Source organism: Capsicum annuum, chromosome 3, assembly GCF_002878395.1.
Source record: "Capsicum annuum cultivar UCD-10X-F1 chromosome 3, UCD10Xv1.1, whole genome shotgun sequence".
NCBI lineage: Eukaryota > Viridiplantae > Streptophyta > Magnoliopsida > Solanales > Solanaceae > Capsicum > Capsicum annuum.
The window spans coordinates 24449161-24465904 of NC_061113.1; the positions used below are offsets into that span (position 1 = coordinate 24449161).

The 16744-nt window shown below is 31.0% G+C and overlaps 2 protein-coding genes across 2 annotated transcripts; one reads left to right on the forward strand and one right to left on the reverse strand.

Annotated features, from left to right (window-relative positions):
• Positions 1–1374: 1374 nt before the first annotated feature.
• Positions 1375–2613, reverse strand: LOC107865525. Its single transcript, XM_016711775.1, has 3 exons — positions 2563–2613; positions 1976–2265; positions 1375–1840 (listed from the first exon to the last, which is right to left on the reverse strand). Exons 1-3 carry the CDS (start codon positions 2611–2613, stop codon positions 1375–1377), a joined length of 807 nt encoding a protein of 268 aa, XP_016567261.1.
• A 6146-nt stretch (positions 2614–8759) lies between these two features.
• Positions 8760–16266, forward strand: LOC107864117 (sugar transport protein 13). Its single transcript, XM_047409214.1, has 5 exons — positions 8760–9146; positions 10100–10422; positions 12620–12744; positions 14278–14569; positions 15325–16266. The coding sequence occupies exons 1-5, from the start codon at positions 9011–9013 to the stop codon at positions 16021–16023; spliced, it is 1575 nt and encodes a 524-aa protein (XP_047265170.1). The 5' UTR covers positions 8760–9010; the 3' UTR covers positions 16024–16266.
• The last annotated feature ends 478 nt before the right edge of the window (positions 16267–16744 follow it).

Below are 16744 nucleotides of genomic sequence, written 5' to 3' on the forward strand. Positions count from 1 at the left end.
ATTATCTTCTACTTGTTTTTTGAATATCTTCTGAAATAGAAAGAGTGAAATGAATACCTAGAAATGTAGGTAACGCCAGTTTGTTCAATTGAGTGCACCGTTTCAAGGGTAACATTTCCTGAAGCCTGCCACCATTATAGCCAAAACATCATGTCATCAGAAGATATACTTGACCGAAATAATAATTGGGAAAACCAAACAGTGCTTTCTTGTGAGTTGTGAATAAAATTTTTATCATAAAATTGAGCTTCCCTGCTACTTCTGTGGTTCTTACATGTTTAAGTTGTTAACATAGATCTAGAAAAATGACATGGAAGATTTACACCTCCTTGATCCATGAAGGAACATTAGGGGCAAATAACAATCTATGCTCGAGTTTTTGCCAGTGAACCAGGATATGCCGGGTTTAAATGTCTTCATTTAAAGCAGATAACAAGACATGATATGCTCCTTGTATCCTTTCAATTGTCCATTAGGTAAAGAAGTCCTAAGACTCTTATTTGAAGGTTTCTTTTGCATTCTTTTTGACTTTAAGAATTCAGTCAAAATGAGTGAACTTTTTGGATCTCCATAAAAATGATTATCAATTAATCAATTACCATAGGTATTAATAGTACTAAAATATTTAGTTCAACTCATTACAAAAAGTACATAATATGACATTAAAACTACAAATATTCTTAAGCTATTGTCTACGATTATTATTTGCATATTCTTAGTTCGGACAGTTACGCATGTCATGCCCTGTTATTCTGTATATTTTACAAGCTTCATTTGGAACACGTGTAGTTTTTCTAGCTCCTTTCTTTCGGATAAATATCTCATTGCAAATCATTAAGGGCGCTTCCGGCCAATTTGCTTCATCTCCAAGAGGTTGAAACGGCACACGATATGTCTCAAAATATTTCACTATACTATAATATTCACTGACCAAATCATGTGCAACCCTATTCATCTGCTCAGTAACCTTCAACACATGTGAACATGGCATGTGATATGCTTGCTACTTTTGACATCCACACATATTCCTACTAAATTTAATAATATGTTTTCTGCCACCACGACCTTGACGATGATATGTTTTAACCTCGAATACCCCCGTTTCTCAGTTATAAGTTGTTACCTGATATTTTTATACTTCAATTCATACTTCAAAATTTTCTTTACAACCACAGGTGACCATAGTTCTTTTTCATTAATGAGCTCTTGAGCATACTACTTCCTGGATACAAATCTTTCCACAATTTGACCGTATGTAAGCTTAATCATTGCAGTAATTGGGAGACCTCGAGATTTCTTTAAGAATCCATTGAAAGATTCAGAAAGATTGGTTGTTAAAATGCCCCATCTTTTACCGCCATCACGATGAATTGCCTATTTTTCTAATGGAATTTTCATTAAGAAATTGTAAGCACCTGGCTCAGCATCTTTCAAACTTTGCATGACGGCTTTGAATTTACATTCTTGGTGTTGAATAGCAGCCTGCCACATTAATCCCTCAAGTTGCTTGTTAGGAAAGTTAGACAGAAAGTTAATTTTCACATGCCTAAGACAAAAGCAATGATATGCATTCGGCTCATGTAACTCAAACAAATCATTAAAACTTCTAAGTATTTCAGGAGCACGATCAGATATGTATGTAACACCTCTACGATCAACTACCACATGAATTCCAAGGCACGACAAAAACCATGACCATTCTTCTTTGGTTTCCTTGTTAACAATTGCAAAAACAAGTGAAAATATTTGCCCATTTGCATCAGCAGTCACAACAATCAACATCTTTATATCATATTTTCCATAAATGTGAGTGCCGTCTATAGAGATGACTGGTCTATATCTTTTAAAACCTTTTATACAAGGTTTAAATGCTCAGAACACATATTTAAAAAAATTTAACTCTGATGTCGATTCATCGGCATGCATCCGTTCCACTACCATTCCTGGATTAAAATGTTGAAGTGCATTCATGTACCTTGGAAGTTGTGCGAATGAGTAATCAAAGTCACCATATATGAATTTGAAAGAACGTTTGCGGCCAATCCATGCCTTTTTATAGGAATGTGTATGTTTTAGTTCAACCTCAAAAATAGTCTGAACATCTTTCACCTTGAATTGAGGATTATTCCTGAAGAAAGGCAGCAACAAAGAAGCAATCAATTTAGAATCCAAGTTAAAATGATCAGCTGGATTACACCCATTTGGCAAGTATGTCTGCCATAATATTTTTCGATAGTCCATAAATTTGTTGGTGTTTTTCGATCTCTGAGCATCCAATCACATTCAGATTCTCACCTTCTGCACTTAATAGTTCAAATTTTTTTTTGATTCCCATACAGTGAACTCTCTATTACCCTGCAAACTCCATATTTTTACAACAGTCTTTAATCTTTTCTTACTAGGAAATAACTGCCCAGACTTAAGATTCGACGCTTTATCATTTAACCAAATTTTACATTCAACACCCTCTAATTCACTAGTAGAAGCAAATACCTCTGGATGATCTTAAAGATCATTTAAAAATGGAATGTTCTCCCTATGAAATGGTGTGTTTTGTGGTACCTCAATGAATGGTTGTTGATCATCATCATTATCACCTCCAGAGTCACTCATTTCATCTGACTGATATGTATCATTGGTGCATCACTGTCAGAATTGTCATCCGCATGAGTATCAGCATAGGCATCGACTTCTATCCTAACTTGTATTTCAAAAACTCTTAGAATCTCTGAAACTTGAGGTAAATTACTAGTTCCTGCACCATTTCTAAAATCATAATGACGATAATTATCGACATCAAAATTTGCACCAAAATCAGTACATCCATGACTATAATTACTGAATGGAATATCAACTCGTACTGTTAAACTCTGTGATAAGAAGCTTGTAAAACTTTGAAATTCTGAGAAGTTGCTAGTCATATTTGTAGATAGTTCATAAAAATCAGGAGGGGGGTCATTAAGATTCAAAGAGGGTGTAGCAAAATTTAAAGAAAGGAAATTCAAATTATGTGTAGGTTCAACAACATCTAATGCTTTTGTTTTAATATACATCTCCAACAAATCAAGATTCATCATATAACACACTGTATCAGGTGCCACCATAAACTCTTGCAAAGTCTCATTATCAAGTATGAGAATTTCAAAATAACGAGCATTACCCTGCACGGTTGAAAATATCTATCTACCCGAAATAACAAGTCTTATCTCATTTGGATTAGTTTTCATTCTAATATCCAAGTTTCTAACTAACCAATCATACTCAACATTTAGTGGAAGTTTAACAACTGCACAAGCACCACAACTATATCTAACCGTATTAGATTCATATATGACATCGCCGCCCCAATACAATGCAGCTCTAACACGATGCTCATTCGACATTTTTAAACCTGTAAAAATAACTTTAGTTATTAACAAATTATTTACTCAATAGGGAGAGCAATATACTAAGAAAAAATTACTAACCTTTTTTACTCCAATTCAGATTGAAGGATACATCAACGGTAAAAGTATAATAATTTTTGTGAATTTAGTAATGTACATGACAGTGAAGAGGATGCACATATATATAGAGAGAGACAAAATAATTTTGAAGACTCTCTGCATAAGAGTGTACTTTTAATTTGCTTGAAAGTGCATTGCTGTCCATGAGTCTTTAGGATATGAAAAAAGTTATTCCCTATTGTCCCATCAATTCAGAAAATGACAACCTTTTTTAGATTCCGGTAAAATTCACGAAAGGTTCATGACTTAAATGAGTCTTTCTTTAAAATAAAACATTCACTGAAGACTCATGAGAGTAGAGCACCTTCAGTGTAATCAAAGCGTTCACTGAAGACACATGAGAGTAGAGCACCTTCAGTGTAAATATATTTTGGAGAAAAACTCTTAAGGGTGTTCCATCAATTTAGTTTTTTCTTGATGACAGGTCTTTCTTCAAAATGTCAAATACACAGAAGGCTCGTGACTTAAATGAACCTTTTTTTAAAATGTAAAAAAGTCACTGAAAACTCGTGAGAGTAGAGCACCTTTAGTATAAATATATTTTGGAGATTCTTAAGGGTATTTTGATAATTTCACTAAAGGTGCATTGTAAGGATGAGCCTTTAGTGTGTGAAAATGTCTTACCTTGTCCCGTTAATTCAGAAAATGGCAGGCTTTCAGATTTCGGAAAGATAAAATTTATATTGAAGGTGCATTGATAGAAACGAGTCTTTCTTCAAAATGTCAAATACACAGAAGGCTCATGACTCATAATGAGCCTTTCTTTAAAATGTAAAAGATTCACTGAAGAATTGTGAAAGTAGAGTACCTTCAGTGTAACTATACTTAACGGTCCGTCTATTTTTCTAACATAAAAATTGCACACTGAAGGTGCTCCATATCCACGCGTTTTCACCGTTTTGGTCATGAAAAATCTGACAAACCCATTTATTGGAATTGTCCAAATTAAGACACCATTTTGATCCAATTCTCTTTTATATTGACTCTCTTGACTTTTTTATGGCTATGCTACTTTATATTTTGACACTCTATAGTGAAAATTCTGACTCTACAACTGATACAGTGAATGGAGGTAGGGAACGATTCTCCCAAATGAGCCCTATGTCAATAACACATATTTTAGTTACTTGAACATTTAATATGCTTGTGAAGATAGTTTGGACATGTGAGGTTGAGATGGTTTGAACATGTGAAAAGACGAGGTGTAGATGCTCCAATGAGTATAAGGTGCGATACGCTAGATATGGACGGTACGGGGAGAGGTAGATGTAGGCTGAAGAAGTATTGAGAAGAGGTGATTAGACAAGACATGACCCAGCTTCAGGTTACCGAGGACATCACCTTTGATATAGGAGGGTGCGAAAGACACATAATAAGGTAGAAGGCTAATCGGGTAGGAGTATTATCTTGCGGGTCGAGGGTTTAGGCTTGAGGTGTTTGTTGTTGTACTAGCCGTAGTATTGTTGGCCTTGCTTGTGATATGGTTGTTTGTTATGTTTTGACTAGCGCACTATTATGTTGTTGCTCTTGTTTCTTTCTCGTAAAATTTGCTCTGTTTCTTGTTATTTGCTATACTTTCTCCAATACTATTTTCTTCTTTTTGTACCTTAATTTGTTGCACCTGATTCCAGGATTTTTTTAAAAAACAGTCTCTCTAACTCCACGATATAATGATAAGGTCTACGTGCGCTCTATCCTCCCCAGATCTCACTTATGTGATTCGTATGTTATTGATATTTTAATATGCTTAACCAAATAAATCAAGGACTAATATTAAAATTATCCTTAATTGAAGGACTAATTATGTATTAGCCCCAATTTTTTAAAATGGAGGTACCTTTTTAACCCTTTAAAGATTCTCTTTCTTACAACTGTTACCTCCATTTTCCAGGGAGGGTAGTGTCATTTCATTACGTAATTCTTTGTGTATATTTTAACAATATTTACTTGAACTTTCGAAGGAAAAGATCCAAATTTGTTTAATTCTTCTTATTGTTAATCCTCTCATTATCATTTCTTCTTCAACATTCAAGTAACTAATATTGATTATTCCAACAACTGTTGTTATTGTACCAAAATTAGAATCAAGTTCAATTAATATATTCGTGAATCATCAATATATGCGAGCAACGCCAACAACGCAAACAATAACTAATAAAACATCAAACATCTTTTCATTACTATTAAAAAAAATTCAAAGAAAAAGTGTTTGTTATTTGTTCATCAGAAAACTTTTGAATTTCATTTATCTTATATGTTATAATTAGGTGAAAACTTCGTCAGCTGTTTGTTAATTTGTTATATGGCCTATAATTATTTCTCCATTTGGTGTCTACTTACGAAATTTTCATGTGATCATGTGAGGTCCAATAATTCCTACTAATTATATTCTAAACACCCAAGAAATGAACCATATTCGGAAGTTGACATTAATATTTATTAATAAAGCCTACAATGTGTGATCTAACAATTTCTAATTCAAGTTGAATTACAGGTAATTATAATAATTTTATGTCCAAATAATTATTTGCTACGTATTAAATTTCATTAAAAAAATGTCACAAAATATCCTGGCCAAACTGACACTTAAAAGATGTTGTAATTTAACATATATAAGTGAATTTTCACAAGGTGAATAATTTGTGTATACTTCCTTTACTCATAACTTTTGAATTGTATTTCTATTTTTACTTATCATTTTTGACATATAAAAAAAAACTTTTCTTTTTATACTTTACTCTTAATATTAATTGAAACAGTCTCTCCATTTCACCTGAGGTAGCGGTATGATTTGCGTACACTCTATCCTCTCCAAACCCCACATTGTAGGAATACACTGGGTATGTTGTTGTTATTATTGTACTCTTAGTATTAATTATTTTTTTAAAATTAATTTTAAAATATAATATAAATATTATTTAATAAAAGTATCATTATAAAATAACTATATTATTAATTATTTTTTTTAAATAAACCTAACAAGTCAAAATGTGAAAAATAAAAACATACAAAGATACTATAAATAAGACGGAACGACAAATAACGTGACTCTCTTGAACAGTGAAATATGTCTAAAATTTATGGAACAATTAATTGTTGGTCAAATCCACAAATTTCTAAATGTTTTAATGAACACACACTTGACACAACAGAACACAGTAGATGAGAGTATTGGATAGGATTAACAATAAAAAATTATATTCTGTTTACACATGTTTTTTTTTTTAAAAAGAAAATGGAAACAAATTAAATATGCAACTGTTTTAGTACTGTTATTTTATATAATTACTCCTATTTAATATTACTCCTTTCATTTTATTTTATTTGCTTCATTTAGATTGAGCAAATTCAACCTTCTAATAAATCACTTAATTTTATAAAATTAAGAATAGTTTTACCAATATATTCCTAATTAAATTTTATATCTTTTTTTAAATCAATAATGATTATATTTATTGAACAACAACATAATAAATAGATTTTGAAGTATTTAGAAACATAACCACAATTCAATGGAAGTATTTAGGAATATAACCACAATTCAATAGAGCAAATAAAAAGGAAAAGTGGGAATAAGGGTAGAAAGAAAAAATATACTCCCATTATATAATAGTTGTCCACTATTGACTTGGCACATAATAAATAATCAAGAAAATTTTATTATATTACCCTTTTAAAGTTTTGAAAAATGCATTGGATACCGAATCATATTTAACGCTAAGAATAAAATGCTTACAAAAAGTAAATAATATATTAATTTTTTAAACTGAACAAATATTGTTGGACATCTATTTTTAATATGATGAGTAAGCAAAAATGAACAAAGTGAGTACATACAATTCTCAATAAGTAAATTAAAACAACTACTCCCTCCGTCTCAAATTACCCATCCCAAATTTTCTAATTTGATTTTTCAGTTTACTTATTTTTTTCATTAATAAAAAAGAGACAATTTTTTTTTTCCATGTGTTTACCTTTTGCATTAATTATTTTTAATTTAAATTAAATGTAAATATAATTTAATAAAAACACTATTATAAACTAATTATGTTATTAATTATTTTTTCTTAATTAATATATCATTTCAATTTGAAACGGAGGAAGTATTGTAAATTAGAAGTAAATTGAAACAAGTAATAGTAGTCCGTGCCTTCTTTTCGTTTTTTGGGAGGCATAAGACCGTTGGCCATTTGATGAAAAAAGTCTAAAACAATTGGATATATACTGTATTAAATACCCCACAATTTTGTGTTACCCAACTGGATAACCTAATTATGCACAATTTGTGTTACCCAACTGGATAAACTAATTATCCACTTATGTAATCTTTATTATTTTTCACAAATAAGTGTTTTACGAAAAGTGTATTTTTCCCTTTTGGTATTCTTTAACTATAAGGTTGGCACTTTTCTTAAACACTAATATAAAACTCTCAATAAACCAATTAACTGTCGACCGACCTAATCCAAATTTAATTATTCTCACCGACTAATTCAAATTTATTTGCATAATTAAGATCAATTAAAAGGAAAAAAAAAAAAACCCCCTCATATCTGGACCGACTAAATTCAATAGCTCATGAACAAATATGTTTGGAATACAAATATTTCAACCTTCCAAATAAAGAATTGTTATAAATAATGAAGAAGCTAATTGATTTGGATATATTGAAGTAAAGTAAAATAAACCAAATTTGATATTTGAATATTCGATTTGATACCCAAATGGTCCATGCATCATCAAAAGCAGCAAACAAAATATATTCATCACAAAGAACTGAAACCACAACAACAATATATTCGCTATTATATTTTCATAAAGTTGAGTCTAGAGAGTGTAGATCGTATGTAATTCGTACAATTACTTTAGAAGTGAGGTTCGAAGTTTATTTTCGATAGACTCTTGAGTCAAAATAAAATTCAGTATAAAAAAAATGTAATAAAGATACAAAAGACAATATGGAATAACATAACAACAAATGATAACATAATTATATTATCACAAAATCATCCTGCATGCAATCTACAGAAACAACATATATCCACAAACAAAAAACTTCAAATATATAATTATTCGAAAGCTTTGATTAACGGCAGATAAATCTCATTGATTAAATCATTTTATTATTCCAAACGCCAACCATATGTGTACATAATTTTTGAAAACTAACAAACTTTTGAGTTGACTAGTACACATGAGCCGTCGAGCAAAGAAACTTATATTATAGGTAGTACTAAAAAATATACACACACAAACTAGGATAGTCAACTCATATATACATATAATCCACGTGTAAAGATACTTGTGGCGTGGGGTTCCATCTTTGTTAATCCACACCATTTTATTTCTCAATTACTCTATATATAGTCCCCTATGCTTCTCCCATAATTTCCATCACACACAAATATCAACTTTCTCATTACAAATTTTTTTCTTGTCATATAGACTATCTTCTTGTTATTACATATATTGTGTCATTCGAAGCCGGAAAACTTAGCTATACGATGGCCGGTGGAGGGTTTTCTACCTCCGGTGCCGGAGGCACGCATTTCGAGGCTAAGATTACACCTATTGTTATTATCTCTTGTATTATGGCTGCAACTGGAGGACTTATGTTTGGTTATGATGTTGGAGTTTCTGGTAATTTATTTTACTCTATATTTTCATTTTCATAATGACTTTTCGTTTTCTTCTTCTTCTTCTTCTTCTTCTTTTAATTAATAAAACTATTTTTAGTTGCTAACCTTTATATTATCATGATGATCATGACGTTACAAAGTCTTGTACTTTAGCATTTCTTTACGTGTCTTCTATCATTCCTTAAAGTTTTTCCTTTGTTTCTGAATATAGGTAGAGTATAAAGAACTTTGCTTAATAGTGGTGGAATCAGAATTCTTATTAAAGAAATTCATAATATAAAAAATATAAAGAATAAATCAAAGGAATTCAATTCCGCTATCTATTTATGAAAAAAAAAAAAGAATTTGACATGTTATATACAGTGTAGTTGTTAGTATGAATCCCTTGTGTCCCCTAGCTCTGCCCCAGTGCTAAACAAGAGTCCGAATTCCTTTTAAAGTCAAATTTACTCCTTTTTTTGGGATTTTTTTTTCCTTTTTACCTTAATTGTAATGGATTAAATTATAGTATGTGCTGGCCCAATTTTTTGCTTGTTTGAATTTTTCTTAAAACTGCAATATTGTTAAAATTAAATATTTTTTTTTAAAAGAAGACACTCTATTTTTCCATAAATAAAAAGGTGGGAAAGTTAACCACTTTTCCGGCCTAAGTGGGATTTTCCTAACACTCTGGAAAGCCTAAAAGTTAATGACCAAAAAGAGAAAAGAGAAAAAAGAATTCTTAAAATTTGATAAACGCTAGTATTAGAATAATAAGAAGGATAGCTCAGTGAACTTATCGTCTAATGTTAATAAGGGACTGTTTTTACAGCTCAATCTTAAAAAAAAATAAAAAATCTTAAATATTGATAAATGTTACTCTCAATATATTGAAAAGGACAATTGTACAAAAAAAACTTTATTGTTATATCAAGGCTTGTTTTACTGAATATTTCATTTACGAATAAATTACAGGTGGCGTTACGTCAATGGAACCATTTCTTCATAAATTCTTTCCAACGGTATACAAGAGAACAAAAGACCCAGGATTAAACAGTAATTACTGCAAGTATGATAATCAAGGGCTACAATTATTTACATCATCCTTATATCTGGCTGGTTTAACAGCAACATTTTTTGCATCATACACAACAAGAAAACTTGGTCGGAGATTAACGATGTTAATCGCCGGTTTTTTTTTCATTGCGGGAGTTGTACTAAATGCTGCTGCTCAAGATTTAGCTATGCTTATTATTGGAAGGATTCTACTTGGTTGTGGTGTTGGTTTTGCTAATCAGGTAATTTGCTCCTTAATTATTCTCACCTTTTTATAAAAAGATATTTGCAATGATATTATAAAAAAAGTTATATTATTTGTCCAATTTATCAATTTTTAGTACGTCACCATCGTTTGTTTTGATATTTTTTGATCTGGTATTGTAAAAGGTTATTATAGAGAACATGCATGTAACATAATATATGAAAAATCACCTAACGATCATAGTGATCTATTATTGTGGAGTATTTTCTGAATTTTATTACAACATTAAGTTTTACGTGATGACTCTATTTAAACTTCCTTTTATTACTTAAAGATAAGTATTCAAAAAGCGACTGTTTAAATTCTAGTACGTACTAGTTTGTTTGAAGAAAAATGGATTAAGGATTAGAGGAAAATTTATCTTCTACAGAAGTGGATAAAATTTCGTGATAAAAGTGAAATGATTTATTCTGGTCAAAGAGAATGGATATGATAGTTCGACTATAGAGAGATTTTTTCATTAATGTGAGACTTTTAGAAAGATAAAGAGCATTAATTTCTTTTGTAAATTGAATATAGTCTACACTAGTTATAACTTTAATCTACCTAGCTAACCCTCAATAGGGGTGGGTGAGTAGTTCAAAATACTAAACAAAATACAGAAAAGGCCAGCACCATTTAGATGTTTGTACTTTTTAAAACTACACATTGAGAGGCTCATTATATTCAATCTGCATTGCATGTGCAAGGACCACGCTAGTATTTTTATATATATTTTTTTCTCTCTTAGTTTGGTTGGATTAGACTTCCTCTTTTATGTAAAGAGTCATGTTTAACTAAAAACTATCCTTATTTCTTTATTGGTGACAAGTTAATTATAGCCTCACCGGCTCTAGAGTTTTTTTATATGATTTCAAATTAACCAGACACTAATAAAATATTAAATATTGTATGAGAAATAAAAATTCTATTATAATTATTACTGAATTTTTTATATAATTGTTTGTCTTAAGAATATCTTATATGATATTACTAAGTATTTGTCATAGTCGGAAATTGTGGACGGCCATGGACCACGGTGGCCATGTTGCGGAAAATGGGAGACATGGAGTCCACAACTTGGGGTGGGTGGGTGGGTAAGAGTAGATATATATTTGTTATCTTTTGCTATAATTCTATGTCCAAATCTATCTATGTAGCATTTTTCCAACTTTTTTTGTTTTCTTGCTTTAAATAATTTGGGTCATCGAGTTACTTTCTTTGTATTACACATGTGAGTTAGACTCTTTTAGAATCATAAAAGTAGAAAAAAAAAACATAAATAAAGTTTAGGTGGAGACTTAAAGCTTTGTCCTTGTCTAGAAAAGTCCTTCATAGGCAGCTTCCTTGTATCTTTCCCACTTTGCAAAGCTAATTCCTTTGAATTTGCTACTTTATTCTTTTTGACATCATTTTTCACCCTTCTCTTTGAATTTTGATTCCATCTTTGTTGGTAGATTGCTTTTACCTTAATTTCTTTTTATCCTTATCCTTTCACCTTTTGGTTGAGACACTTGAGGGTTATTTCAGTAATTACAATGTGAACTAGAGCACCACGAATTTAAATATCATATATTTTTTTAAAACGACTAGATTGTGACGTCTCTGACAGAGGGCATATCAAATATGACTAGATTGATAAACCTATAAAATTAGAGCCAAAGAGGAAAAAGATAAGACATAGCTTAAGCTCACGTGCATGATACATACGTTTTTGGAGCTCGTTGTAGGATAGCTCGATAGTCAAATTTTTCTTGTGGCCTTAGAAGCCAACAGTATGTACCATGAACGTGAATTGTGACACAAATAGAATACAAGGTTCAGTGCATTTATCTTTATCTTATCCATTTCTATAAATCTAAAAGTTAAAAAGCAAACAAAAAGGAAGATACTGCAATAACTGCTGTTTGGATAAAACCTTAGGTTAATTAACATGTCACACATGAGTGTCCTCTTAGTTATCTATTTTAGAAATATAGCTTTATGAAGAAGAATTTGCAAGTCCCTCGTGAATAAAAATCTCCTTTTATAATATGTTGAATATACGAGAAAGCTCTATTGATAATTTATTTTAATAATACTTTGATCGATTTTATGTATTTGATTTTATGAAATAAAAATTTTGTACTTTACAATTCTTTTATCTTCTATATTTCTCAAAATTAACATTTATTTAATGTGCATGAATTTATCAGGCTGTTCCACTATTTTTATCAGAAATTGCACCTACAAGAATTCGTGGAGGACTTAATATTTTGTTCCAACTTAACGTAACTATTGGTATTCTGTTCGCCAACCTCGTCAACTACGGAACAGACAAGTAAGTTTGTAATTTGTTGCAAAATATTTATTCGCATGCTATATTTATTTTATTGCTCACGTACAATTTTATATTTTTATGTTGTTTATGAGTATGACGATAATGTAATGCATGATTGAGTGAGTATAAAGATTACATGTGTATCTTGTTGACGTACTTGACTGTCAAAAAAGTTCCAAGTCAAGGTTTTTGAATTTTGGCCCTAGTTGATTTATTGTATTGGTCACTTACCATGTCCTACCAAATAAAAGTTTACGTCATGAATTTGATTTTATTGTCTCAAAAAAAAAAAAAAAATGCATTAGTAGTCCACATGGTTGAAAATCTTGAATCCTTGGTTAACGACTATTTTATTTAATTTACTATACTTTATTTGTTAAAGAGTGTCTTCTTTCACTTTCATATTAGGAAAGATAAAGTAGGGAGTCTGATATTGACCACTCATTCTTTGACACTTTCCTTTGAACTTTTATGATATTTTGTGCACTTGTCTTTATTGATTTCTTTCACCCACTTGGCTGGTGTTATTTTCAATGACCACATTATTACACTCCCTTCGTTTCATGATAAATGAATTATTAAATTTTAATAGATGGATTAAGAAAAAAATATTAAAAACATAAATTTAACATAATTTTTCATTTTTACCTCAAAAAAGAAAAAAATGACCTTATAAATACCTTTTTAAAAGTTAATTGGTTGTCAAATCATAATGATAACTTTAAAAAAAAATTCAATGATTCACTTATTTTGAAACACCAATAAATATCCTAACAATTCACTTATTCCGATACACTTATTCCGATACGGAGGGAGTACTTAGTAGTGCTATACTTTAATTTTTAGCCAAATATAAGAGTATTTGTAAATATCTCCTATTAAAGGCAAGTTTTATACTATTAAAATAAGTTGAATGACTGTCAAACAAGTCTGTGCCAGTAAAATCTTAAAACCATAATAATGATTTTTTGGTAGTATTGTTGTGTACTACAATGCTAGTTCCTATTTTTTCGTGTCTTATTTTCTCTTTTTATCTGTTTTAAAAGGATTATTTTTATATGGAGTAAGCTTTTAATTTCAATATTTCACATAATTTTTTTAAGAGTTAGGGTCAGAAGATTCAGAGGTCATTCTAATACATTGCTCATATTTAACTTAAAACCACAAAATTCAATTACTCCTATTTTAAAAAAAAATCTTAAACTATGTGCGTAGTTATATTAAGAAGAACAATCTGAGACAGAGGAATCAGTAAAACGTAGACGGTATAGAATAGATCTTTTTGTTAATTAGCTTTATATTTTCCAATCCAACATTTACCTTATCTAACTTAAAATCACAATTTTTTTTTTTCAAAAGAAAAAAATCTTAAACTACATGGTAGTTAAATTAAGACTAAACAATATGAGAGAGGGATCTGTCAAACATAGACAGTATAGAATAGATCTTTTTGTTAATTTAGTTTTATATTTTCCCATATAATATTAACTTAATCAACTTTTTTTTTTTTTTCCTAAATTGGCATTAATGCAGGATAAGTGGAGGATGGGGATGGAGATTATCATTAGGTTTAGCAGGTTTTCCAGCAGCGCTATTAACGTTGGGTGCATTATTTGTGGTAGATACACCAAACAGTTTGATAGAAAGGGGTAGATTGGATGAAGGCAAACAAGTACTTAGAAAAATACGAGGTACAGACAACATTGAACCTGAATTCTTGGAGCTTGTCGAAGCTAGTCGTATTGCTAAAGAAGTCAAACACCCTTTCAGAAATTTACTCCAACGTAAAAATAGACCTCAATTGATTATCTCTGTTGCCCTCCAGGTTAGTTTACTTAATTTAATTATTTTTCAAGTTATTTGTTTGACTTGTTATGGAGAATTGCTTCGTCTACACTTTATAGATGTCAAAGTTAAATGCGTAATTGGGTATGGAGTACTCGATTTTATGCCTAATTACTTGTGTAACACTCATAAAATAAAGTAGTTTCGAAATGCAACAAGTGAAAATCTATAGGTGCCAGATGAACGAGTTGGATTGAATTGGTTAAACTAAAATGAAGTGAGCGAATAAATGAGCAGGTATTTGATTCACTCCAAAGTTAGTCGAACTGAAATGAGCTAATAAGTGGGTTCCTTTATTTGTTCTTTTATAATTGTTACAATTATTATTTTTATTTGTTATGAGTATATAACACACAGCAAGTTAAAAGTGTATTCTTTGAAAATATTTGATGAGATTTCCCTCGAATTAATTTGAACTAAATAGAAACCCAATTTTGATGTGCTGAACTGATAAATGGGTTTTATCACTTCTATCAAGAATAACGTTATAATGTTCCAAAATTATGTATTATCAAGCTTGTGAAATACAAGGATCATGTCTTGGGAGTTATTTGGTAACTTAGAATTACACAAGTGAAACTCCAGTAGCATACCAATGTTTCTTGATTTAAGTCCATTTCAAATAAATGTTGTTAACATTACTCTCTATCAATTTCATTAGTTTCAGAATTTTTCAGAGTCTGATTTCTAATTTGCTAATTGAGGATTCATTTTCCTTTTTTCATGATGCAACAGATATTCCAGCAATTCACAGGAATAAACGCCATTATGTTCTACGCACCTGTTTTATTTTCAACACTAGGTTTCGGTAGCAGCGCAGCCCTTTACTCAGCCGTGATCACCGGAGCTGTCAACGTTCTGTCCACCGTAGTCTCTGTCTACTCTGTCGACAAGCTAGGACGACGTGTCCTCCTCCTTGAAGCCGGGGTCCAGATGTTGTTGTCCCAAGTAATAATAGCCATAATCCTAGGTATCAAAGTAACGGACCATTCGGACGACCTTAGTCATGGTTGGGGAATATTTGTTGTGGTCATGATATGCACCTACGTGTCCGCTTTCGCGTGGTCGTGGGGCCCGCTAGGATGGTTAATTCCTAGCGAGACGTTCCCGTTGGAGACGCGTTCGGCTGGGCAGAGTGTGACAGTGTGTGTTAACTTGCTGTTCACGTTTATTATGGCACAAGCATTTTTGTCGATGCTGTGTCATTTCAAGTATGGGATATTCTTGTTCTTTTCGGCGTGGATTGTGGTGATGTCGTTCTTTGTATTCTTCTTGTTGCCTGAGACGAAGAATATTCCGATCGAGGAGATGACAGACAGGGTGTGGAAGCAACATTGGTTGTGGAAGAGGTTCATGGTTGATGAAGATGAAGATGTTGATGTTGTTAAGAAGAATGGATATGCTAATGGATATGATCCTTCTTCTCGTTTGTAAAAAATGAAGAACTAAGATATAATACTAGAGTTGCGTGGAAATAAGTCAACAGGCAAGAGACAAGAACTTACTGTTTAGCTGTATGGATAAGAGTATCAAAAAATAGGTGTGATTTTGTTGTTCCTTTTCCCTCTATATCTTACCTAATCCTCCTGTGAAATTGGATCATAACTGTAGGTATATTATAATTTTGTGCAAGTCCTTTTTATTATTTTTTAATGAAGCAAGAACTTTGATGTTTAATTTCTTGTAATTTATGTATGGTGGCTCGAAATTTGGTAGTATAAGAATTGAAAAATGATTTGAGTAATTACTCTTTTGATGTCATGAAAAAGAAGAAAAAATGTATTTGGTCTTTCTAAAGAAGGAAGTTGTTTGCTTAGGACAGAATAGAATAGTTGTGGTCACTACCTATCCTATGTGTGTCCGATTTACGATTTGTTACGTTTGTAACTTTTTTATTCAGATTGGTTGTGTAACTACTTTTTGTGGAAAAAATCAGTGAGATTTATCTAATCTCTTGTGCGTATAAAAATGTTAACTTAATAATTGATCATACGTTTGGAACTCCGAATAGTTATTTGAACGAGTTACATTTATGTATCGGTAGCGCCAACAATGGGTTTACCAAATAGTAAAAGACAGTAATTTGTACCTTTTTATACAACTCAATATATGTAATTTTTCCAAAAAAAAATAAATAAAATACCAGGATCTGGAT

Excerpts from the sequence above, each read along its gene's own strand:
- LOC107865525 (XM_016711775.1), bottom strand. The coding sequence starts at position 2,613 with ATGAGTGACTCTGGAGGTGATAATGATGATGATCAACAACCATTCATT. Across the intron at positions 2,266-2,562 it reads ATCAACAACCATTCATTGAG|AGATCGAAAAACACCAACAA; the intron begins GTACCACAAAAC and ends TTGGATGCTCAG. Across the intron at positions 1,841-1,975 it reads TCATTCGCACAACTTCCAAG|ATATAGACCAGTCATCTCTA; the intron begins GTACATGAATGC and ends AGGTTTTAAAAG.
- LOC107864117 (XM_047409214.1), top strand. The coding sequence starts at position 9,011 with ATGGCCGGTGGAGGGTTTTCTACCTCCGGTGCCGGAGGCACGCATTTC. Across the intron at positions 9,147-10,099 it reads TTATGATGTTGGAGTTTCTG|GTGGCGTTACGTCAATGGAA; the intron begins GTAATTTATTTT and ends AATAAATTACAG. Across the intron at positions 14,570-15,324 it reads TTATCTCTGTTGCCCTCCAG|ATATTCCAGCAATTCACAGG; the intron begins GTTAGTTTACTT and ends ATGATGCAACAG.